This window comes from Oncorhynchus mykiss, chromosome 4 (genome assembly GCF_057628025.1).
Source record: "Oncorhynchus mykiss isolate SJ-2025 chromosome 4, ASM5762802v1, whole genome shotgun sequence".
In the NCBI taxonomy this organism is placed as follows: Eukaryota; Metazoa; Chordata; class Actinopteri; order Salmoniformes; family Salmonidae; genus Oncorhynchus; species Oncorhynchus mykiss.
The window spans coordinates 11325419-11349714 of NC_143025.1; the positions used below are offsets into that span (position 1 = coordinate 11325419).

At 43.1% G+C, this 24296-nt stretch overlaps 1 protein-coding gene across 5 annotated transcripts in view; it reads left to right on the forward strand.

Annotated features, from left to right (window-relative positions):
- The window catches only part of LOC110521283 (protein inscuteable homolog), a 77929-nt gene that overhangs the window by 28985 nt on the left and 24648 nt on the right, over positions 1–24296 (forward strand). For 3 of the 5 annotated variants that reach the window (XR_016495575.1, XM_021598740.3, XM_090233424.1), the window contains exon 2: positions 11574–11974. Coding sequence is in view for 3 of the 5 variants with exons in the window: in XM_021598740.3 (XP_021454415.2) it covers positions 11592–11974 (383 nt within the window). In the remaining 2 variants the exon portion in view is untranslated. Of the gene's footprint in view, positions 1–7813; positions 8042–11573; positions 11975–24296 lie in introns of those variants that run through there. The other 2 variants (XM_036969430.2, XR_016495576.1) reach the window with 2 other exon arrangements.

Here is a 24296-nt window from a genome sequence, read left to right on the forward strand (position 1 = left end):
CAGTGTCACCAGCAAAGCACCCCCACACCATCACATCTCCTCCTTCATGCTTCACGGTGGGAACCACACATGAGGAGATCATCCGTTCACCTACTCTGCGTCTCACAAAGACACGGCGGTTGGAACCAAACATCTGAAATTTGGACACATCAGACTAAAGGACAGATTGTCACCGGTCTAATGTCCAAAGCTTGTGTTTCTTGGTCCTAGCAAGTATCTTCTTCTTATTGATGTCCCAGTAGTGTTTCTTTGCAGCAATTCGATCCCACGAAGGCCTGATTCATGCAGTCTCCTTTGAACAGTTGATGTTCAGATGTGTCAGAAGTTACTTTTATTTGGCCTGCAATCTGAGGTGCAGTTAACTCTAATGAATTTATCCTCTGCAGCAGAGATCACTCTTTCCTGTGGCGGTCCTCATGAGAGCCAGTTTCATCATAGCGCTTGATGGTTTTTGCGATGGCACTTGAAGAAACTTTTTACGTTTTTGACATTTTCCAGATTGACTGACCTTCATGTCTTAAAGCAGTGGTCACCAACCTTTTCTGAGTCAAGATCACTTTCTGAGTCAAAATGCTGAGATCTACCACTCTGATTCTTTATTAACATGACTTAAGAAACGTAAGCCTATGTAACATTAACCAGTTAAAAACAGTTCTGTAGCAATGAGGTATGTACAGTAAGCTAGAGGACCGATACATTATCACCGCATACTGGCTTTGCTTGAATTTACCTGCCAATGCATTGTTGTTCGGGAATTAAAAAAAAATATATATTTAAACATTTGAGGTAGGCTATATTATCACACCGGTAATCGATCCATTGTTGTATTACTTGTGAGTCACAGCTGAGTGAGAATATATTTAAATGATTTGCTTTTTATTTTACTGGGCAGATGGTGCCTGCATCTGATGGTCAGTTCCAGGGGAGGGAGAGAGCAGCAGACTGAGGGTCCATCTCTCTACATGCCTCCACTCTCTCTCTTTCCTCCACTGACACTTACCAAAAAGGGACATCGTCTTCCAGCTGATGGCACCGCATTATTTTTGCCTCATGAACAAATTCATGCTGTTACTCCTATGAACAGAGAAAGTGAAATATTCCTCTATATTAAAAAAGACCCACGTCGCTAATAATAGTAACAACGCAGGCCTATATAAACACGTTCCTCCTCATTCATTACTGCTTCACTGCTTGCTGTAGCGCTGAGTGGAAATAGGAAGAACGCGCATTTTATGTCTTATAAAAGTGTTGAATACAAAGTGTTGACAGTGCTGAGTAAGAACTTAAACATGAACTCATAAAAACAGCAGCTCTTTGCTTTATTAGTTGATAGTCTCTCTCTAGTCATGGTTTTGAAATCTCACAGTATTCAATGGCAACAGTTTTCCTACCCGGCGCGCTGGGGAGCTGATTTGGCTGATTTGGCTACACATACCACCAACAGCCCGAGACTAATATTTTTTTTGGGGGGAAACAAGGCTTTATCGTTGGGTTTTTTACAGAAATGTTCGGCGATCGACTAGAAATGCCTTGGAGATCGCGATCGACCGGTTGGTGACCACTGTCTTAAAGTAATGATGGACTGTCGTTTTCCTTTGCTTATTTGAGCTGTTCTTGCCATAATATGGACTTGGTTTTAGGGCTATCTTCTGTATACCACCCCTACCTTGTCACAATACAACTGACTGTCTCAAACGCATTAAGAAGGAAACAAATGCCAAACGTTCATATTGATAAATCTCCCGTTTGCATGGAAATGATTGCAATAAATGGTTTACGCACAGATTTTATGCATGATTGATAAATGAGGCCCCAGGTGTGCAAAGACTTAAAGACTTACCCAAAAAGACTCAGCTGTAATTGCTGTCAAAGGTGTTTCTAACATGAATTGACTGAATACATAACTAATCAATATATATTAGTGTTTTATTTTTCATACATTTAGAAAACGAAAAAAAGTTTATTCCCCTTTGACATTGGAGTATTTTGTGTAGATCATTGACCAAATGACAATTCAGTCCATTTTAATCCCACTTTGTAACGCAACAAAACTTGGAAAAAGTCAAAGCGGTTGAATACTTTCCAAAGGCACTGTATATTTACAATTTGCAAATGCAGCCGTTTTTATCTCAATTTCAAATAATTTCTGGCTAACAATTATGTACCTGTAATTGTTTTCAATTAAAATGGTCAAAAATAAACAAAAATGGCTTTTTCCCAAGCAATACTTTTGTGAGGACTGTGTGAGTCGTCTGAGTGGGTGGGGAAAACTGAAAACTAGCTGTTATTGGCAGAGAGATTTGGATTTCTTTCTTATTGGTCAATTAACTAATTTACTGCTTGGTGATGTCACCAGGCAGGCCAAAACTCCATCCCACCAAAACAGGCTGAGACTGGACCTTTAAACAAATGAAATGGAGAAACAGGATTATGCAGGTAAAGAGAGACTGCTTCAGAGTGAGACGAATATGAGATATCAGATGCAGCCATGTAAGGTCATGAGACCAAGTTGATGAGACAATGGAGATTCACACAATATGATGAGATGAGGAAAGACGGAAATGAAAGGAGCGACAGGAGTAAAGTTCTGTCAGCTATAGATAGACAGGCACACTTAACGTGTCAGACATCCACCTTTTTCTTTGTCTGATGGCAGGCTCAGACTCTTCCTCTGTTTCATTCCACAATGGACCACTTAAGTGAGGCAGAGAGGGACTCATATACCTTACCTCATCGATGTCCCAATATGCTCCCCCTATAAGCTCTAGTTTTCTTATGATGTCACCAATGAAACTTGGTTCACTATATACTACCTAAACCTTTCCATTCTGTGTCGTCCTGACATTCACTCTCTTCCTCTTCATACACTCTCCCTCTCTCAGTCTTTCTTTCTTAGTACACCTCCTGATTTTCCCTCTGCTGTGTCCTCCCTTTCTCTTCTGCTCTGTGTATTTCCATCCTTTCACCATCTCTTCTCCCCTCTCTCTCTCTTTCCTTCATCCCTATATCTGTAAGTCTCCCTCGGAGAGAGAGAGCGCACTAAGAGTTGGCCTCTACCTGGCTCTGGGTGACCCCCTCCCCTCCGTGCTGTGGAGATGGAACTCTCATAGTAGGAGGCCCTAATTAGCCCTGACACTGTATACAGTGACTCACTTGGCACAGGTCCTTCTTCCCTCCCCTCCGCCCTCGCCTGTCCCCTTAGCTCCACAGGAATCAGCGACTTTCGATAACAGCAACTTCACCCCCCAAAAACAGGCCAACCCTCAACTCCAGTGCATTCTCCCACCCACTCATTCCCAGCATTGCGCCGCAAGTGTCTCTGCCTCTCACATCAGCATCCCGTTTGACACCTTTTTGTGTCATTAGCTGCCCAGTGAGACTTTCTGTGGTTCGTGCTGTAGGACCTGAACTATAATAGCTATTGTATCAAGTTATTGTTTGATAGTGGATATTGGCATTTTAAAAGGTGCACTTCCAGGACTATAAGGTACTTTGTAAAAATACCGTGAACATGAGATGATATCAGGCTGTAACCCTTACCCTTTACATTCACTTCAAATACTTTTCAATTCGACCGTATTTGAATACCATCGAAGATTTCATAAACCTCTTAGGCGTCAGGTAAAATTATGAATTGAATGGTGTTCATCTCCTACAGAATTTTTTGTGTTTTACCCAAAAGGCTCAGACTTTTCTTTTTCCATCTACATGGGCTGGCATCGGTGTCTCACATGGCTCCGGCAGACCTGCTCTCACCTGGGGCCAAAGCCAGGCCCCTGGTACTTTAACACCTTCTCACACCTGGGGCCAAAGCCAGGCCCCTGGTACTTTAACACCTTCTCACAAAGAAAATGTTTCCATTATGCAGAGGTTGTTGATTCTGCTGTTCACAAGTCCTCACTGTCATCACTATAGCTATGGAAACACAATGTCTCTAGTGTAACACTGGCGTAACAGTAAAAAAGTAGCTTTTCACCTGAAAAGCTGATTACATGAAGCTAGGCTGACTGGGAGCTGTCACTCCTTCCCGTGGTTACTCTGTTTGACTGCTCTGTCTAAAATGATTGAGCTGAATTTTGAAGGCTATATTGTTTTGATGGACCAATTTAAAGGCCTCGTGTGGGAGGTGTGAGAATTAATAAAACATGGCAGTGTTGCTATTTCAACACAAAGCCACATTTAGACACCCTAATAGAAAATAGGGAGACACGTTGAATGTACACAACTGATTCTCATTGCACAACTTTTTAATTACAAGTGTTGGAGAACTTCTCTCGAAGTTCAGTTCAACTTTATTTACTTTACTGTACTTTATTAGGTTTAGTTGACAGGGACAATGCACATTTACGTAAATGTGCCAGAGTTACTCAGTCGTCTAATTTTCAACAGTAGTCCAGGGCTGATGTAACGGCTCCTGGCTGACTGACGGCTCTGACAGTAGTACCAGGGCTGATGTAACGGCTCCTGGCTGACTGACGGCTCTGACAGTAGTCCCAGGGCTGGTGTAACGGTTCCTGGCTGACTGACGGCTCTGACAGTAGTACCAGGGCTGATGTAACGGCTCCTGGCTGACTGACGGCTCTGACAGTAGTACCAGGGCTGATGTAACGGCTCCTGGCTGACTGACGGCTCTGACAGTAGTACCAGGGCTGATGTAACGGTTCCTGGCTGACTGACGGCTCTGACAGTAGTACCAAGGCTGATGTAACGGTTCCTGGCTGACTGACGGCTCTGACAGTAGTACCAGGGCTGATGTAACGGCTCCTGGCTGACTGACGGCTCTGACAGTAGTCCCAGGGCTGATGTAACGGTTCCTGGCTGACTGACGGCTCTGACAGTAGTACCAGGGCTGATGTAACGGTTCCTGGCTGACTGACGGCTCTGACAGTAGTACCAGGGCTGATGTAACGGTTCCTGGCTGACTGACGGCTCTGACAGTAGTACCAGGGCTGATGTAACGGTTCCTGGCTGACTGACGGCTCTGACAGTAGTACCAGGGCTGATGTAACGGTTCCTGGCTGACTGACGGCTCTGACAGTAGTACCAGGGCTGATGTAACGGCTCCTGGCTGACTGGCGGCTCTGACAGTAGTCCCAGGGCTGGAAGATAAAAAGTATTTCCTGTATTTGAAAAGAGTGCTGCTTAAATATTTGTTTGATTGGTGTGTTTGAGAACCACTCTAAAAGTGAAGTTTAACATATATGAACATAATAGCACAGAGCAACACAACATAAATATCCCTGTTGCACTTAAGCTGCCTCTTATACCCAGTATTTTCTACTGGTGCGAATGTGGTGCAATCCCAACTACCAGAGTTGAGCTCCAACAACATCATAGCTTCCCACTTCTAAATGCGAAGCTTCTTAGTAAACTCTTGCATGATGAATCGGGAGGTATTTCAACTAAACAAGTGAAGCTTGAGTGGACAGGTTAGCTCCGTTCCCATGTGTCCATTTCTTACGAAAACACAGTTTAAGCACAAACAGACTATAGAGATTGTCCTTAGCTGAAATATTGTGGTACTTTTTCTTTAACGTCTCATTCACATACTTGTTCTCACTCGCTTACTTCTATGGTGATATGTAAACTAGTTAGCTATGCTAGTTATCCCTATGGCTCCTCCTGGACACAAAAGCTGTGGAATGTTCGACTGCTATGTAATATCTGCAATATCATCATGTGACACGGTAGGAATCATAGTTTTGGTCAGTGTTTCCCCTAGGACCCTTATTAAGGCGGATATTCAAAAACGATCAAATCACCCCTTAGACCTGTGTAGAGGAGAACTCTTATACCTGGTGCGTGTGTGTGTGTGTGTGTGTGTGTGTGTGTGTGTGTGTGTGTGTGTGTGTGTGTGTGTGTGTGTGTGTGTGTGTGTGTGTGTGTGTGTGTGTGTGTGTGTTTGAAAACCATGCTGTTTTAAAGAACTGTTTGGGATGTGGTCAATTATACTAAGGTATGTGTTTACTTTGATTATCAGTGTCTGATTATTCAAATGTGACAGACATTTCTATAATTGTGCCCAAAACCTGTAGTCGGTGATGGGGAAATTAAGAGTCCTGAAGCACTGAGGCTTTCCAGCCAATTGTGTCAGAAATAAGTTAATTACACAAGGCTTTGACCAACACAGTGTACAGCAGTGGCACCTTGTGGTCAAAATAATTTAGAGCAGCCAAATTATCATAGATGACGTCCCACACGCTGTAGCGTGTGCGCAGAGTAGCCTTTTTTGTCTTATACCGAAATCAATACCAAACCAATCAGGTGGTAGTTCGATGACTCAAAGCTTCGGATATCATTGATCACATGCTTCTGATAAAGTGATACAGGCATCGGCACACCGCTTTGAATTAAACTGCTTAGCAATTTCGGTGCATGTCTCGGAGCTCCGGTATCAAACGTAAAATCACTACCTGTAGTCTGAAGATACAGTTATGTTACAGATAGCATAATACTTATGCTACGTGATTTCATACACATCATTTGCTCAAAATTAGCCAGCAGTTAACCCAGTCCATGGGCCTAATAGAAGCAATTTCCCTCCTCTGTTAGCATTGGCAAGCCATAAGATAACTCAAACCTAAAATACCACTGCTACTGTTATCTGGGTAATGCACCACTTTTAGACTTACTTGATATATCTGCTGGAGAGGATTTTTTTTATTCTGGAAAGAACCTGTAGATCTTTGCAACATTCTTAAACCTAGGCAGGTTCTTTAGCCTACAAGCTAGCCCACTGATTATTTGGTTGTTTACTATTTGGTGTTAATCTGCTTAGCCACCTCTAGCATAGCTATTTTTTAAATATGCTGTCTTGGTTCTTTTCACACAGTTTCCACCGGTGGAGTTATTGCAAGGTTCTGTCAGTATAATGTCATTGTAGACTCAGCATTATGACGGTTGCCACGGGCCGCACCGCAGATATTGAGATGAGTGCGATGCAATACTTTGCTCTCACACAGTATCTGTACATGGTCGAGCTTCATGCTTCAACAACGTGGTAGCTACGGGACCAGAACAGCAACATTTAGTCTCTGGCTTCTAGGCTCGTAGCTGTTGTTGAAATCGGTCCAAAATTCTGTTGACTTCGCATCGCTCAGTCTACCTTTAATTATGTTAGCATTTGCCTAATCTTTCGTAGACAGACTACGTAAACATAAATGGTACCATAGATCTGCCATGACACAACGGGGGATGCGTGAGATCAGCCAAATTAATTCCAGTGGTTGGGTTTTTCGTCACTGGTTATTTGGACCAATCACGATTTCGCAGGTGTTAGCATCTTTCAAACTTGCAAAGAGAAAAGGTGGAGTTCTTCGTTCCAGCTTCGATCCTTGTTCTCTTAAAACGTATGGACCCAGAACTTATTAGAACATCTGACCTATTACACAAGACTTTAGTTCTGAGTTAACCGAGATTAGCATTGACCAAATACTGTACCTTTGTCATTATGGCTAAATTCACCTTTAGCATTGAGACACAAACACCAGCATGGTGGGCAGTGGCTATCACTAAACCTCCCATAGCACTTCAGTAGTCTGTTCCAGCATTGCTAGCTTTTGTTGATAGCATGCTATGCTTTTTGATAGCTGCCTCTGGCACTGTGACCAGGCTCTGTTAGCGCTGCCTGTGGGTCTCAGAGGACAGAGCACACATTGAGACAGCCCACTGCGTCTAGACTAGAGCAGAGCAAGGTTCCGTCATGTTCCCACCACCCACCCAGTAATCCTTCCCAGGCCTTCCCCTCCCCATGACAGGCCTATGGCGGAGGTTGTGACTACGGTTTCCTCCTGTGAACCTCCTCTCACAGCTCAATGAGATGACTGGCAAGACAGTATGCTGACCGGTCAACTCATACTGTGCATATCAGGTCTATTTAAAGTCCAGGGAGGGCAGATAGCTGCTTTAGTTAGATACTGGGAACCCACTCTCACAAGGGAAAACAGGACTGTGAGGGATCGGTTTGAGAACTTTGTCTTGCACCACTCTGAACTTCGACAGTCACAACAAAAACGTTGAATCAGGGTTATTTTATTAGATGGTAAGTAGGTTGGTTTATTTCTTCTTAAACTGCACGTTGTGTGTGTGCAGTTCCTTTTTAGTTATATGCGATTTTATTTCCTTCGGCAACCTAATAAGGAGGCTATAAGGCTGTATTATGCTTTGTGCTTTTGGCTTGTTTTTTAGGACCCCGATTGCTGAATCCAGTCAGTGGTTTCACGCAGAGACTGAAAAGGGCTGAATGTTCCCCCACAATGCATTAAAAAGTCCTGAACATGTATTTTTAACTGACTCTGCAATTACTAAGACCACAGACAATGTTTACGCTATCTTTCACAAAATAAAGGAAAATAGCAATGACTGTGTGTGTGTGTCAATTGTAAGGTAGCTCAGTTTTTAAATGGCCGACATTCAGGATTTCTATGGTAATCAAAATACACTTACAGTTAGGTTGTAACCTTTTGTGCAGTGTATGTCACATGGTTTGCTACCCCATACTGTTAAGGTACTTGAATATGTTGTTGTGAATTAGCTAGATGGATCTCATGTACGAGGGATGGATACTACATAAGACATCACACAAAGTGCCGCAATAAATTAAAGTGCACACCAGAGTGATTTCCCTCTGCAGTCCTTAGACACAAAACCCACTTGGCGGTTATTTTATCCCACGTAACATGGCTAAAACAGAAGTGTCCTTTGTTTCTGCACCTAAGCCAACCACTTTCTCCATTGCAGAAAGACATTGGGGCATTCAGATTTCCTTCTAGACTTGAAAAGAACTGACCATCCCAGGGAGCAAGATTTGTCACTTTCATTTGCAATCAGTAAAATGCCTATATGTCAGAACAACGACATGTTCTAGTAGTAGCATGATGTGCAAGTAACAACCCGGCGACTGTGGTAACACGTTAACGGTATGCTACCATCTTCAGCATCATCGCTCAATACGTCTTTATGTTTATACAATCACTTATGTTGTTTACAAGTATATTAACTGAAAGTCATTTTTTAAGTTGGATTTCTTTAAAAGAAAGAGTCACGCTTAGAAGGATTATTCAACAAGAACTTGAATATAGGTACTTTTGAATGTTACTGTGTTATAACAGTTATTACATAGTTACATAGTTACTAAGTCCTTTTAAGGAGTGCAGAAAATGTATAATCCAAGGCCATGAAATTAAAATCAAATCACATTTTATTGGTCACATATTTAGCAGATGTTATTGCGGGTGTAGTGAAATGCTTGTGGTGTAGTGAAATGCTTGTGGTGTAGTGAAATGCTTTGTGGGAAATTGACTACAGCCTCAGCCATAAACGTTTGACACTTCCTCACGCATCATTGGAGATCATGGAGACCAAAGAGATCACTTTCAGTATGACAGCGCTTGACTTGTCACCTACATGTGCACCATGAGAGATGTGACTGGATTGATTAAATCGGACACATTAGACTCCTCCCCTCAATTTGTTTGATAATGCAGAAGAGTGTTTTTAAGGAGGCGACTTGTCTATTTAAATGGAATGTCTTTGTTTTTTGATTTTCATGGCCACCTGCATCAATAGTACAATGGTTCCAGTCCTTTTTTCGATTGGATAACAGATGTTGCTTAAGTATTGCCAAAGGGAAATTGTCTGTATGTAATATCAACATTGTGTGAGTTTAATTGATTTAATATGTCCAGTATATTGTGAATTCCATTCTATTATTTTCTGTTACTCTGTAAAATGACTTGTGCAATATTCATTTTAGCGATTACACAACTAGAGCAAGATCTTTGTCTCGTCATCATAGGGTTGTGGTATTGACTGCATATTCATTTGGCACCGTGACACTATCAGATTTGCTATCTCTTAGGTGCTTAGACTGCAGCGAAACAGCTCTCACTTTTTCCACCCTCTTACTCACCCATCCCATCCCCTCCCCATGCCTCTTACATCCACACAGTCCCCCCCTTACTCACCCATCCCCCCATGCCTCTTTCCTCCACATAGTCCCCCTTCTTTTAGTAGATTTCCGTAATTCTCTTGTGAATAACACAATTTGACATAATTTTCTCTACACCAATGTCAGCACAATGGCAACAATGACATTGTTCAATAGCCTCCACCCCATTCAATCTGGACACACTAATTTGCCTATTTGCCATTTCACACATGCTAAAGGAATACCAGGTGAGCTGTGTGTTTTGTACAGTGTATGCTCATGTGATGAGCTATGTGTTTTGTACAGTGTATGCTCATGTGATGAGCTATGTGTTTTGTACAGTGTATGCTCATGTGATGAGCTGTGTGTTTTGTACAGTGTATGCTCATGTGATGAGCTGTGTGTTTTGTACAGTGTATGCTCATGTGATGAGCTGTGTGTTTTGTACAGTGTATGCTCATGTGATGAGCTGTGTGTTTTGTACAGTGTATGCTCATGTGATGAGCTGTGTGTTTTGTACAGTGTATGCTCATGTGATGAGCTGTGTGTTTTGTACAGCGTATGCTCATGTGATGAGCTGTGTGTTTTGTACAGTGTATGCTCATGTGATGAGCTGTGTGTTTTGTACAGTGTATGCTCATGTGATGAGCTGTGTGTTTTGTACAGTGTATGCTCATGTGATGAGCTGTGTGTTTTGTACAGTGTATGCTCATGTGATGAGCTGTGTGTTTTGTACAGTGTATGCTCATGTGATGAGCTGTGTGTTTTGTACAGTGTATGCTCATGTGATGGGAACAGATGGGGATTTAATAAACGGTTTACAGCCCTGCTCTTTTATACTTTATGTTAGTAACATCTATTGATTCAATAACACTCTCTCACCATTTAATAAGGCAAACCACTGCAGCTAAGCCTGTTCCATGTCACTGGGCCAGAGAAGTTGTGGCTATGGGTATCATATGTAGCTACTATATGTGCTAATCATAGTCTCACAGTAAACATGACATCTGTCATCATTCCACAGCAGGATGTCATTAACTAAATGGATTACAATATGAGACCTGCCCCCCCCCCCCCTCATCTTGACAGGGTTTAAAAATTGACTAATCTAAATGGGATACATCAATAAAAATGCCGAATAAAGTTGCAGGCACTTAAGCGCTAGCTCCGTTGCTTTGGCTCAAAGTGGAGAGTCACTGGCTGGCAGCCAGCCAATAAATTAGAAGATAAGAAATATTACTCCACTGGCACAATGGGGCCTGTAGCAATTCAAAACCGGGGCTTTATTGATAATTGAATTACTCTGAGAGAAAAAAGACAAGACAAGAATAGAAGGCTTGGGTGTAGATCAATAAGGAGCGATTGTAGTGGATGCGGTGCCATGGCAAGCTACACTGCAGAGAGGCAGTGTGTGTGTGTGTCAGCTCGTGCGCATCTGTCTGTGTATGATCACGTTAAGTGTCCAGGTCTTTCCATTAAAAAGTTTGATTTAGGATTCTAATAAAGTATAAAATTGTCAAGCGAATAAATGTTGCGATAAATTGTGTGTTACTCACTCTACATTACTATCTGGTGGAATAGAGAGAAAACAATGTGTGCTTATGGTTTGTATAATAATGATCATATTTAATGTTTTTTATTGCAGGTGCTGTGCTGAAGTGGTATGGACACAGATAGAATGGCTAGTCATCAGAGCTCCAGGATGGCTAGTCCTCAGAGCTCCAGGATGGCTAGTCCTCAGAGCTCCAGGATGGCTAGTCCTCAGAGCTCCAGAATGGCTAGTCCTCAGAGCTCAAGAATTGCAAGTCGTCAGAGCTCCAGGATGGCTAGTCCTCAGAGCTCCAGAATGGATAGTCCTCAGAGCTCAAGGATGGCTAGTCCTCAGAGCTCAAGAATGGCTAGTCCTCAGAGCTCAAGAATTGCAAGTCGTCAGAGCTCCAGGATGGCTAGTCCTCAGAGCTCAAGCATGGCTAGTCCTCAGAGCTCCAGAATGGCTAGTCCTCAGAGCTCCAGACACAGTAGCTCTGTTTCATCTTCTCCAATGAGGTAAGTGCACCCAACTTGCACTATACCGATATGACATAAAAATATTATTCTGTAGCTATGGGAGTGTCATCCTCCCATCACGTTCCCATGAGACAGACACACACATTCAAGCACACATGGATCTACACATTCATTCACAAACAAACAGGCTGCACAAGGGCACAATAATGTTGTGTACACTGATGCTACTAATAATACTGCTGCTGCTAAGAAATAACCTCAGCCTTTCATCTGCAAATGGGTCTAAAAACACACAGGCCATGTACCAAATGGCACTCTCTTCCCTAGGGGCCCTGGTAAAAAGTAGTACACTACAGTGCCTTCAGAAAGTATTCACACCCCTTGACATATTACACATTTTGTTGTGTTACAGCCTGAATTCAAAATGGATTAAATAAAACATTTTCCCATCACCCATCTACACACAATACCCCATAGTGAAAGTTAACCAAGTTTGGGAAACCTTGTTTTAGGTAATTGTCCTGCTGAAAGCTGAATTCATCTCCCAGTGTCTGGTGTTAAGCAGAATTAACCTCTAAGATTTTTCCTGTTGCTTAACTCCATTCGGTATCTTTTTTATTCTGATAAACTCCCCAGTCCTTAACGATTACAAGCATACCTATAACATGATGCAGCCACCACTATGCTTGAAAATATGGAGAGCTGTACTCAGTAATGTGTTGTATTGGATTTGCCCCAAACATAACACTTTATATTCAGGACAAAATTGCTATTCCACATTTTTGGAGTATTATTTTAGTGCCTTGTTGCAAACTATGCATGTTTTGGAATATTTTTATTATTTGCAGGCTTCCTTTTTTTCACTCAGTCAATTCTAATATTTTTGGTTATGGGAAATATATTTCACAGCGGCTTCGATGGTACACTGATTCTCTACACTAAACGGTCTTATTTTGTCACAAACTGAAATTAGGCAAACAATTAGTTTTATCAACCAGGAAAAGGAGGAGCGATTTCTGCACAGTATATCTTTAAAAACATTTTTACTACTGAACTTGTTTAGGCTTGCCATAACAAGGATGGAATACTTAAGGACTCAAGAGATGTTAGCTTCTCAATTGTAATTCATATGTACAAAATTCAAAAAACATAATTCCACTTTGACGTTATGGGGTATTGTGTGTATGCCAGTGACATTTTTTTTGAAATTCAGGCTGTAACACAACAAAATGTGGAAAAAGTCAAGGGGTGTGAATACTTTCTGAAAGCACTGTGTGTAGGGAATAAGTTGCCATTCGGAACACAGCCATTGTATTTTTCCTTTTCTCCTGTTGATAATGTGCTTTAATGGTGACAATATAGAGATTTTGATGTGAGGGCACTTCTCTTCGAGTGAGGAAAAAGGTACACAGTGGTAGTAGTGGCATTCGTGGACTACAGGAAAAGGCGGGCCGGACAGGCCCCCATTAACCTTAACGGGGCTGTAGTGGAACGGGTCGAGAGTTTCAAGGTCCTTGGTGTCCACATCACCAACGAACTATCATGGTCCAAACACACCAAGACAGTCATGAAGAGGGCACGACAAAACCTTTTCCCCTTCAGGAGACTGAAAAGATTTGGCATGGGTCCCAAGATCCTCAAAAAGATCTACAGCTGCACCATCGAGAGCATACTGACCGGTTGCATCACCGCCTGGTATGGTAACTGCTCGGGATCTGACCGTAAGGCGCTACAAAGGGTGGTGCGTACGGCCCAGTACATCACTGGGGCCAAGCTTCCTGCCATCCAGGACCTATATAATAGGCGGTGTCAGAGGAAAGCCCATAAAATTGTCAGAGTGACAATTGTGTGACCCAGTGACCCTCGTTATTGTTATGTTTTTGTGCTACTATTTTTTACTTTAGTTTATTTGGTGCTTGTAAGTAAGCATTTCACAGTAAGGTCTACACTTGTTGTATTCGGTGCATGTGACAAATACAGTTTGATTTGATATGGTGTCATTTCGCTGTCTTTGCCTGGGTTTGAGAGGTAATGCACCCCGGCCCTGCCACTGTTAGTAACGTGGCTCTGCCTGCAATCAGGGTGGGAGTGTTTCAGTTGCCCAGACACACACAGTGTAGAAATAGACTCAATCCGCCCATGCACACAAACACACTGCGAGGTCTGTTTTGTGAACTGAAGATTCCAACATATGGCACAAGACCAGGCGTGCACAACGAGACATGCACAATCCTTTTTCAAACAAAGAACAAGCACATGGCACATCATGAAAAAAGGACATACACATAAGCGGATATCACAAACATCTGCATCTAGACATTAGAGCTGGTCTCCTTTTTTTGGTTTTTTTTTAATTGTACCCCTTTTTTCTCCCCAATTTCATGGTATCCAATTGTTGTCTCATTGCTACAACTCCCGTACAGGCTCGGGAGAGACGAAGGCTGAATGTCATGCATCCTCCGATACACAACCAACCAGCCGTACTGCTTCTTAACACAGCACGCATCCAACCCGGGATGCGAGCCAGCCGCACCAATGTGTCAGAGGCTACACCAGCCAGCCGCACCAATGTGTCAGAGGCTACACCGTGCACCTGGCAACCTTGGCTAGCACGCACTGCACCCGGCCCGCCACAGGAGTCGCTGGTGCGCGATGAGACAAGGAGATCCCTACCGACCAATCCCTCCCTAACCCGGACGACGCTAGGCCAATTGTGCGTCGCCCCACGGACCTCCCGGTCGCGGCCGGTTACGACAGAGCCTGGGCGCGAACCCAGGGACTCTGATGGCACAGCTGGCGCTGCAGTACAGCGCCCTTAACCACTGCGCCACCCGGGAGGCGGGCTGGACTCCTTAATGGTGAAGCCGACACGTCTGTTTGGGATATCACAAACATCTGCATCTAGACATTAGAGCTGGACTCCTTAATGGTGAAGCCTGTTTGGGATATCACAAACATCTGCATCTAGACATTAGAGCTGGACTCCTTAATGGTGAAGCCTGTTTGGGATATCACAAACATCTGCATCTAGACATTAGAGACTCCTTAATGGTGAAGCCGACACGTCTGTTTGGGATATCACAACAAAGTTACTGCAAACAACAAACCCAGTTTTTTTCCACCTGGCATCATTGCGCGTGTGATAGAACAGAAGAATATGTACCGCAAAAAACCATGTATAATAATTACCACGCCGCTCGACACACCTTCCCTTCTTCCATAAAACAAAAACAATAACAAAAGGTGCTGGGGCGGACAGTGGTGCCATTTCCCATAATCCCGATTCCATCTTTAACCTATAAATTAACAGAGGATATTATTCCTGCATGCAAACGATTTGGTCGGTCACCCTCTGTCTCAGGTTCCAGCCAGATGTGTGGGTGTGGGTGTATTTGTGTGTGTGTGTGTGTGTGTGCGCTTTAGAGATTTTATTTGATTTAACCTTTATTTAACTAGGCAAGTCAGTTAAGAACAAATTCTTATTTACAGTGACGGCCTACCAAAAGGCAAAAGGCCTCTTGCAGGGATGGGGGTTGGGATTAAAAATAAGAATGCAGGACATAACACACATCACGACAAGAGAGACGCCACAACACTACATAAAGAGATAGTTAAGACAACAACACAGCATGGCAGCAACACATGACAACACAGCATGGTAGAAACACAAAATGACAACAACACGGTAGAAGCACAACATGGTAGCAGCACAAAACATGGTACAAACATTATTGGGCACAGACAACAGCACAAAGGGCAAGAAGGTAGAGACAACAGTACATCACGTGAAGCAGCCACAAGTGTCAGTAAGAGTGTCAATGATTGAGCCTTTGAATGAAGAGATGGGGATAAAGCCCATTGAATTGAATTGATGAAACTGTCCAGTTTGAGTGTTTTTTACAGCTCGTTCCAATCGCTAGCTGCAGCAAACTGAAAAAGAGGAGTGACCCAGAGAGGTGTGTGCATTGGGGACCTTTAACAGAATGTGACTGGCAGAACAGGTGTTATATGTGGAGGATGAGGGCTGCAGTAGGTATCTAGGGGGTCTTGGCCTAAGAGGGTTTTAAGGGGGAGTGAGGCATAAGAGGGTTTAATAAATAAGCATCAACCAGTGGATCTTGCGTTGGGTATACAGACAGTTTACAGAGGTGTATAGAGTGCAGTGATGTGTCCTATAAGGAGCGTTGGTTGCAAATCTGATGGCCAAATGGTAAAGAACATCTAGCCGCTTGCGCGCACCCTTACCTGCCGATCTATAAATTACGTCTCTGTAATCTAGCTTGGGTAGGATGATCATCTGAATCAGGGTTCGTTTGGTAGCTGGGTTGAGAGAGGAGCGATTACAATAGAGGAAATCAAGTCTAGATTTAACCTTAGCCTGCAACTTTGATATGTGCTGAGAGAAGGACAGTGTACCGTCTAGCCATACTCCCAAGTACTTGTATGAGGTGACTACCTCCAGCTCTAAACCCTCAGAGGAAGTAATCACACCGGTGGGGTGAGGGGCATTCTTCTTACCAAACCCCATGACCTTTGTTTTGGAGATGTTCAGAACAAGGATAAGGGCAGAGAAAGCATGTTGGACACTAAGAAAGCTTTATTGTAGAGCCTTTAACACAAAATCTGGAGAGGGGCCAGCTGAGTATAAGACTGTATCATCTTCATATAAATGGACGAGAGAGCTTCCTACTGCCTGAGCTATGTTGTTGATGTAATTTGAGAAGAGCCTGGGGCCTAGGATCGAGCCTTGGGGTACTCCCTTGGTGACAGGCAGCAAAGTCCCCTCAGCGACACCAAAACTTCTTAGCTGGCCCACAAGAATGGAATGGCCAACCATATCAAAAGCTTTGGCAGAGTCAATAAAAATAGCAGTACAACATTGCTTAGAATCAAGAGGAATGGTGACATAATTTAGGACCTTCAAGGTTGCAGTGACACATCCATAACCAGATTAACAGTTAGGATCAGCTTGATCTCCCCTTTAAATAAAGGACACAACGTATCTGCCTTCCAAGTAATGGGAACCTACCCAGAGAGGACAGACAGATCAGAGACAGACTTGGCAATGATAAGTGCTGCAACTTTAAAGAAGAAAGGATCTAAACCATCTGACCCATATGTTTTTTTGGGGGTCAAGTTTAAGGGGCTCCTTTAGCACCTCAGACTCAGTAACCGGCTGCAGGGAGAAACTTTGTAGCGGGACAGGGGGAAAAGACGGAGGAGCATTGGGGCTGGTCACATTAGAAGTGCTGAGAGTTGACGTTATGTGTGCTAGCGTGCATAGGATTACTGTGTGCGAGGGGAGTATATAGAGCCCACTACAGCTGTCAGTCTGCTCTACGCTGAAGGAAACATCTGGAAGTCTGATGTCTGCCCTGGGGCAGGGCAGGGCATTCCCCCCCCCCCCCCATGTGTTCCTTCAGGAGGAGTGCATGCAGCAAACCTCACTTATTAAAGTGCAGCAGGCTATAATTCACATTCAAAAGTACTTGACTTACTTCAGGATTCCTTTTGAAGCTTCTAGAGGAGAAAACAGCCTCACTTAGAATTCTGGATTGGTCAGGATTTGGGACTCGTCACTGTGCACTTAAATGCTTTAAAAACACACTCCATTGAAAACCTTCTAAATCCCCCAAAATGTCATTTAAAAGGAGTTAAACTTCGTACATATGCTTCATCTTATTTATATAAGTGACATAAAACAGATTGGCAGTCAGTTGTTCAGATGTTTACCCTTCAACACATTCGTCTTCAGTGAGGATTTATGGAGGTTCGCATTCGATGTTGTATTACCGCCACAAGCTGGACTGGTGTATAAATACATTATATTTTGTGACACATAATATAAAAACTTACCCTACCATCTAAGAGCCAGATCACAATTTACTGGGGGGAGGAGTGGTCCAAAATAGCTGAGGGTTGTCAAACTTATTTTTTTGCTTTGGAGAGGGTTGTGTGGTTTTTTATTGGGGCAAAGGGGAGGGTAGTGTGTTTTTTTCCCCCGTGGTTGACATTCATTCTTTAGTAGGTTTTACTATGTAATTTCGAACCATCGTGGCCACATTTCCTCCTCAGCTTGCATGCTCCTCCCCTATATCAAGGTGTTTTGGTACATCCCTAATGCCCTATGGTTTTCCATGTGCTAACTTTTACTATACCACAGGTATCCAATCCAGGTCAGTATAGTCTACTGGTCTACCAGCCTATCCTGGCCTATATACACCATTCATAGTGAAAATAACGGCTGGTGGACCGTTTGTCCAGATCTGCAATGGGCTAACTAGCAATCGTAACACATATAAAAACATTCAAAGCTGCATACATTTTCAATATGAATCGACAAGATCAAATAGGAATAGCTGATAGGCAGAGGACAGGCCAGGTGCATCATTGGTCGTGAAAGAACAGTGAAGACATTTAACACACAGCTCAAAAATCCCCCCTTTTGATCTTGTTTGGGGACAATACAAGTATCCTCCCTAGGCTATAGTAGCCTATGTGAGTGTAACATTCTACTCTAGGCTGCAGTGAAATTGTCATTTGAATAACAGCGTAAAAGCCCTGTGATTTGAATGTTTCATTCGATTTGGATCTGTTGTCGGTCTACTCTATAGTTTATAAGGTCTAGAAAGGCACAGTAGAAGGCCAGTCTGGCTGTATTCTTACTTCTGATACTGAATGCGCTGTCTGTTTCAGATTATAATTCTTCCAAGTCGTCCTAAAATAATGTGGTCACATATGCTCTGTCCCAGCAGGCTCAGTTATTCGGGAAAGCCTAGCTCTGAGCCTCCAATCAGAGCGGATATTCCTTGCACACCTAGAACGCTTCAATATAGCCTAAATATTTATAATTTAACTTTTAAATGTATTACTTTTTACATGTGGCATAAACACATGTGTTAATCTGATTAGGCTACTTCAAAAGTCTCCTGTAGGCATGCGCATGTTCATCCAAAATTCCAGCGTTGTCAAATTGGCTTGACATTATTTATTTTACTATGCAAGTCATTTAAGAACAAATTCTTATTTTCAATGACAGCCTAGGAACAGTGGGTTAACTGCCTGTTCAGGGGTAGAATGACAGATTTTGTACCTTGTCAGCTCAGGGATTTGAACTTGCACCTTTTTGGTTACTAGTCCAATGCTCTAACCACTAGGCTACCCTGCCACCCCATTAGCCAGGTTTCCATCCAACCTTTTTATGCAGTGAAGTAGCCTACATGTCAGATAGAAGATGGCCTGACATCATGGAAAAGCATGCAGTTTATTAGGCTACAGATTGAATAAATGATTAACTTCACAGAGTGGTGGAAGTGCACAGTGATGAGGTTGATGCTCCTTTCAATAAATATGGAGGGTCTTATTCTGGTGACATGATGATCGATGCTTAGCTGCCAGTGTCTCGAGCACCCTCTCTGCCTCCGCCGTCCAATGAAGCCGCTGGGGACATCCTCTCAGTAGCGAGGTAAAAGGCGTGAACACCGTGCTGAAGCCCCAGATGGCCCTCCGAAAATAGTTGGCGAACCCCAGGAATCGCTGGACTGCTTTCACGGAGTTGGAGGTGGGCCATGTCCTGACTGCGCTGATGCGTTGCTCCTCCATCTCCACTCCCTCTGTGTACATGAGGTAGCCCAAAAAGTACAAGGACCACTGGAAAAACAAACATTTCTCTTGTTTAACATATAGATCATGCTCCAACAGTCTTCCCAGCACAGATCTGACTAATGAGACATCCTGGGCGCAGTCAGCAGAATAGACCAAAATGTTGTCTATATAAACCACTACGCCCCGTCCCAGCATGTCCCAAAACACTTCGATAATAAAGGCCTGGAAGACTGAAGAAGCATTAGACAGGCCAAAGGGCCTTACGAGATACTCGTAGTGGCCTGTGGTTGTGGAAAAGGTAGTTTTCCATTCGTAGCCTGCACGAATGAGCACCAGATTGTAGGCGCTCCTCAAGTCCAGTTTCGTGAAGTACTGCGCCCCGTGCATTTGTTCGATGATGGTTGGGATGAGGGGTAAAGGATAGCTGAACTTAACGGTGGCTTTATTCAGTGTTTGATAATCAATGCAGGGGCGCAGTCCCCAATCTTTGTTCTTAACAAAAAAAGAAGCCTGAGGAGGATGGTGACGTAGAGGGGCGGAAAAAACCCTGCTGGAGTCTCTCCTGTACGTAGGTCTCCATGGCCTCGGTCTCCGCACAGGAGAGGGGATAGACGTGTCCTCTCGGGAGGGCTGCGTCAGACAGAAGGTCAATGGCACAGTCCCAGGGGCGATGAGGAGGCAGGCGTGGAGCCTCGGTGGTCTGGACATTCCACCGTTGTGGTGTTGACAGACATCGCGAGACACCTCCTCTGACACTCCTACGACCAACCCAGCAGTCTCCTCTCGGACCAGAAAATACAAGGTTAATCCAACTAAAACAACAGGGTGTGTCAATCATCAAGAAGATGATCTGTTCTAAATCAGTGCAATTTCTGTAATATTGCTGTAATATAGCCTGTTCAGAACTTTTGTCAGGGTTTAAACCATATTTTATTCCGTTGTCCAAATTTAGTTCCTTCTATTCCCTATAAACAATGACCTCTCAATCCCATTTTATTAGGGTCAGATTGAAATTTGCTTGCTGGGAAGGGATGGTCCACCTTTTTTAAGTAGGCAAGTCCGTTAACAACAAATTCTTATTTTCAACGACACAGTGGGTGTTCAAGGGCAGAATGACAGATTTTCACCTTGTCAGCACAGGGATTCGATCTTCCAACCTTACAGTTACTAGTCCAACACTCTAACCACTAGGCTACCTGCTGCCACTGCTTTGGGGAAGGTAGTGCATTTACCCACTATTTTACAATTGCTCTTCTGTTCTTATTTTCCCTATAAACAATGGCTTAACTTACTTTTGCTATTACCTTAATAAAGTTTTGAACCTTTTTGTGAAGTTTTGTTAAATTTTGGCTGTTATTAAGATTTATCTACTGCAAGCCTATGATATGAAGGCAGTGTGCACCAGCGCTCCGACTGACTCCAACTGACAGTTGAATTTGAGGTGAGGAAGAATGTTTCTGGTCTACCAGAGTTACTCCTATAATCTAACAATATAATGCGTATCTTTGTACAAAATATTCTGATTGAAAATGAACAAACTAACCTCCTTCTCCGAGTCTAGATATGTATAGCAGACGCAGTAGCCTTCTAACATAACGAAATGCTTGTTGCTGGCATATCTCTATCTGTCTCTTGGGATAGGCCTAAACATCTCTTCCTTTACTGTATATAAACAGGAAACTTTGGGAAAAGGACAGGCAGACATTTCTTTATTATTCATCTGGAGCCTCCCAGCTTAACCGCTGCTATTGTGGCAAAGGCTGTTTTCCAACGTGGTGTAATGTTTTTCATGTGTATTTAATGTTCTGAACCCAATAGGAATACATCCTTATCCTCTGCCGTTCCAAAGCCACAAGGACCTTCAAAATCTCAGCTCATTGAGCCCACATTTTCCTTCACACTCTGTCCTTTTTTAATGTGGTTCTTCTGTGGTATCTCAATATTTATACTGAACAAAAATATAAAATGGAACATGCAACAATTGAAAACATTTGACTGTGTTACAGTTCGTGTCAGGAAATCAGTCAATTGAAATAAATACATAAACAACAGCTGTGGTGGACAGTCCTGCAGTCAGCATGCCAATTGCACAATCCCTTTAAAACTTGTGACATCTGTAGCATTGTGTTGTGTAACAAAACAGCACATTTTAGAATGGCCTTTTATTGTCCCCAGCACAAGGTGTACTTGTGTAATGATCATGCTGTTTAATCAGCTTCTTGTTATGCCACACCTGTCAGGTGGATGGATTATCTTGGCAAAAGAGAAATACTCACTAACAAACATGGATGTAAACAAATCTGTGGACAAAATTTGAGAGAAATAAGCTGGAACATTTCTGGGATCTTTTATTTCAGCTCATGAAACATGGGACCAACACTTTACATGTAGAGTTTATAATTTTGTTCAGTATATATGTGGTGCCAGACGTTACATGGTGACATTCATGCAAACCAGACATTGACACACACGGTACAATAGAGATTCCTATTAGCAGAAGTGTGGACTAGTCACATTACTTTTTAAAATCTGATTATACTGCTTGCATCAGTTACCTGATGTGGAATAGAGTTCCATGTAGTAATGGCTCTATATAGTACTGTGCACCTCCCATAGTCTGTTCTGGACTTGTGGACTGTGTAAAGACCTCTGGTGGCATGTCTTGTGGGGTATGCACAGATGTCTGAGCTGTGTGCTAGTCATTTAAACAGACAGCTTGGTGCTTTCAACATGTCAATACCCCTCACAAATACAAGTAGTGATGAAGTCAATCTCTCCTCCACTTTGAGCAAGGAGAGACTGACATGCATATTATTATTGTTTGCTGTCTCCAGGGGCAGCAGGTAGCCTAGTGGTTAGCGCGTTGGACTAGTAACCAAAAGGTTGCAAGATTGAATCCCCGAGCTGACAAGGTAAAAATCTGTCATTCTCCCCCTGAACAAGATGATATATATTCACACCTAGAACAGCTTCCATCATAATGGTTCTTTTTGAAAGAGAGAAAAAAATAATTTGGTAAAAGTTTGGTAAATCTAATCCAGTCTGAATCATCCTCTGGAAAAACAGACATGCTGTGGTAATAATTACATAACCAACGTTTCAATAGTATTACAGTTGTATAGTAATCCTGTGCGAATAGGGTTTAGTGATTTTTATATAGAATAATAGGGAGGATGAACCTTCATGAATCCTGCCCCTTTTCAAGTATCTCAACCCATAGTTTTCCAGGCTCCGGAAGCTGGCTTACAACGGGGCCCTATCTCTCCAGCTCTGTATTTCTGTCACTGCGTCTTCGAGTGTGTCTACTCTCCATCCACTGTGTAAATGACTCTCCCTGGTCCCTCCAGGTGACTTTCCCTGGTTCCTCTGGACTTATACTGTGTCTTTGTGCCATTGTGGGTTTTTAAGCAAATACAATGTTCATTGATCACATTTCCTGACTGAACCTTAGAATAACTTCAGATCACATGATGATAATCACAAATTGTAGCAGGAATTATATACAGTCATTTCATTCAGCAAACTTTATGATGATCATTGACAGCATTAGATATAAACATGGCACGAGTATTGCACTACAGATCCAAACGTGGAGTTTTTCCTGTTTTATTTTTTGTTTTGTTTTTATGCAAAAATGAGTCATGTTCAGCTGGTGAAATGTTGTTAGGGTATCTGCAAGGTTTGTGATACAAATGGTGGGCAATTAAATCCCCTGACCCTTCCAATCCCCCGTCACCTGTGACACATGACTAATTAGTGCCCACCGTTGAGAGGGGGGTCCAGGTGGGGTGCTGCTCACCTGATTGCTGGGGTGACCTGCTGGGTTGCAGTTTTCAGCAGCCATGGCTGTGTCGTGTCTGCGTCATGAAGACGGGTGCACCATCAAACCATTAGCAGGTGGGCACACAAATACACACAGCTCTACAGGGCTAATTAGCTGGGTCACTATTGGCATCCACAGCTCTATCTGGATCATCAAAGGAAACCTTTTATATTTTTACTTTTGCCCGAGAGACAAGGTGCAACAGAAATGAAAAGTTCACATGAGGAAAAAAGGCCCAGCTTTGAGTTGAGCGAGTGAGAGCTGCTTGATTTCCCTCAAGAGCGGCTCCTATTTTCTTCATGTCTCTCCCAATGGAGGAAATCAATCACATGATACTTATTGAGAGTGTGACCTTTGACCTTGAGAGTACCACCCCTGTTCATTAGGAAACAATTGAGAGCATCTCTCCTCTCCAAATTGAGTGGGTTTGGGGGATAGGCATTTGAACTGGCGATCCTCCTTATTATGGATGACGTCTGAAATCTCTGCTTACAGCTTACTTACTCATCCCCACGTCATCCCACCTCTGCACTGAGGAGAAGAGTGGCAGGATGGGGGAGATGTCGATTCTCAAAGTGCGGGAATAGAGTTCTGATTTTATTTTGTTGACATGGCTTGGTTTGTGTGTGTGTGTGTGTGTGTTTGTGTGTGTGTGTGTGTGTGTGTTTGTGTGTGTGTGTGTGTGTGTGTGTGCGTGTGTGCGTGCGTGCGTGCGTGCATGTGTGTGTGTTCGCGTGCGTGAGAGCGAGAGAAAGAGAGAACAGGAGATAGAACAGGAGAGAGAAAGAGAGAGAGAATGGGAGAGAGAGGGAGAGAGAAAGAGAGGGAGAATGGGAGCGAGAGACAAAGAGAGAAAGGGATAATGCCTATGGTTGTGTATAGTTGTTTTAACCATTAACAATATCAAACAGTACATATTCTAATAGCCATATT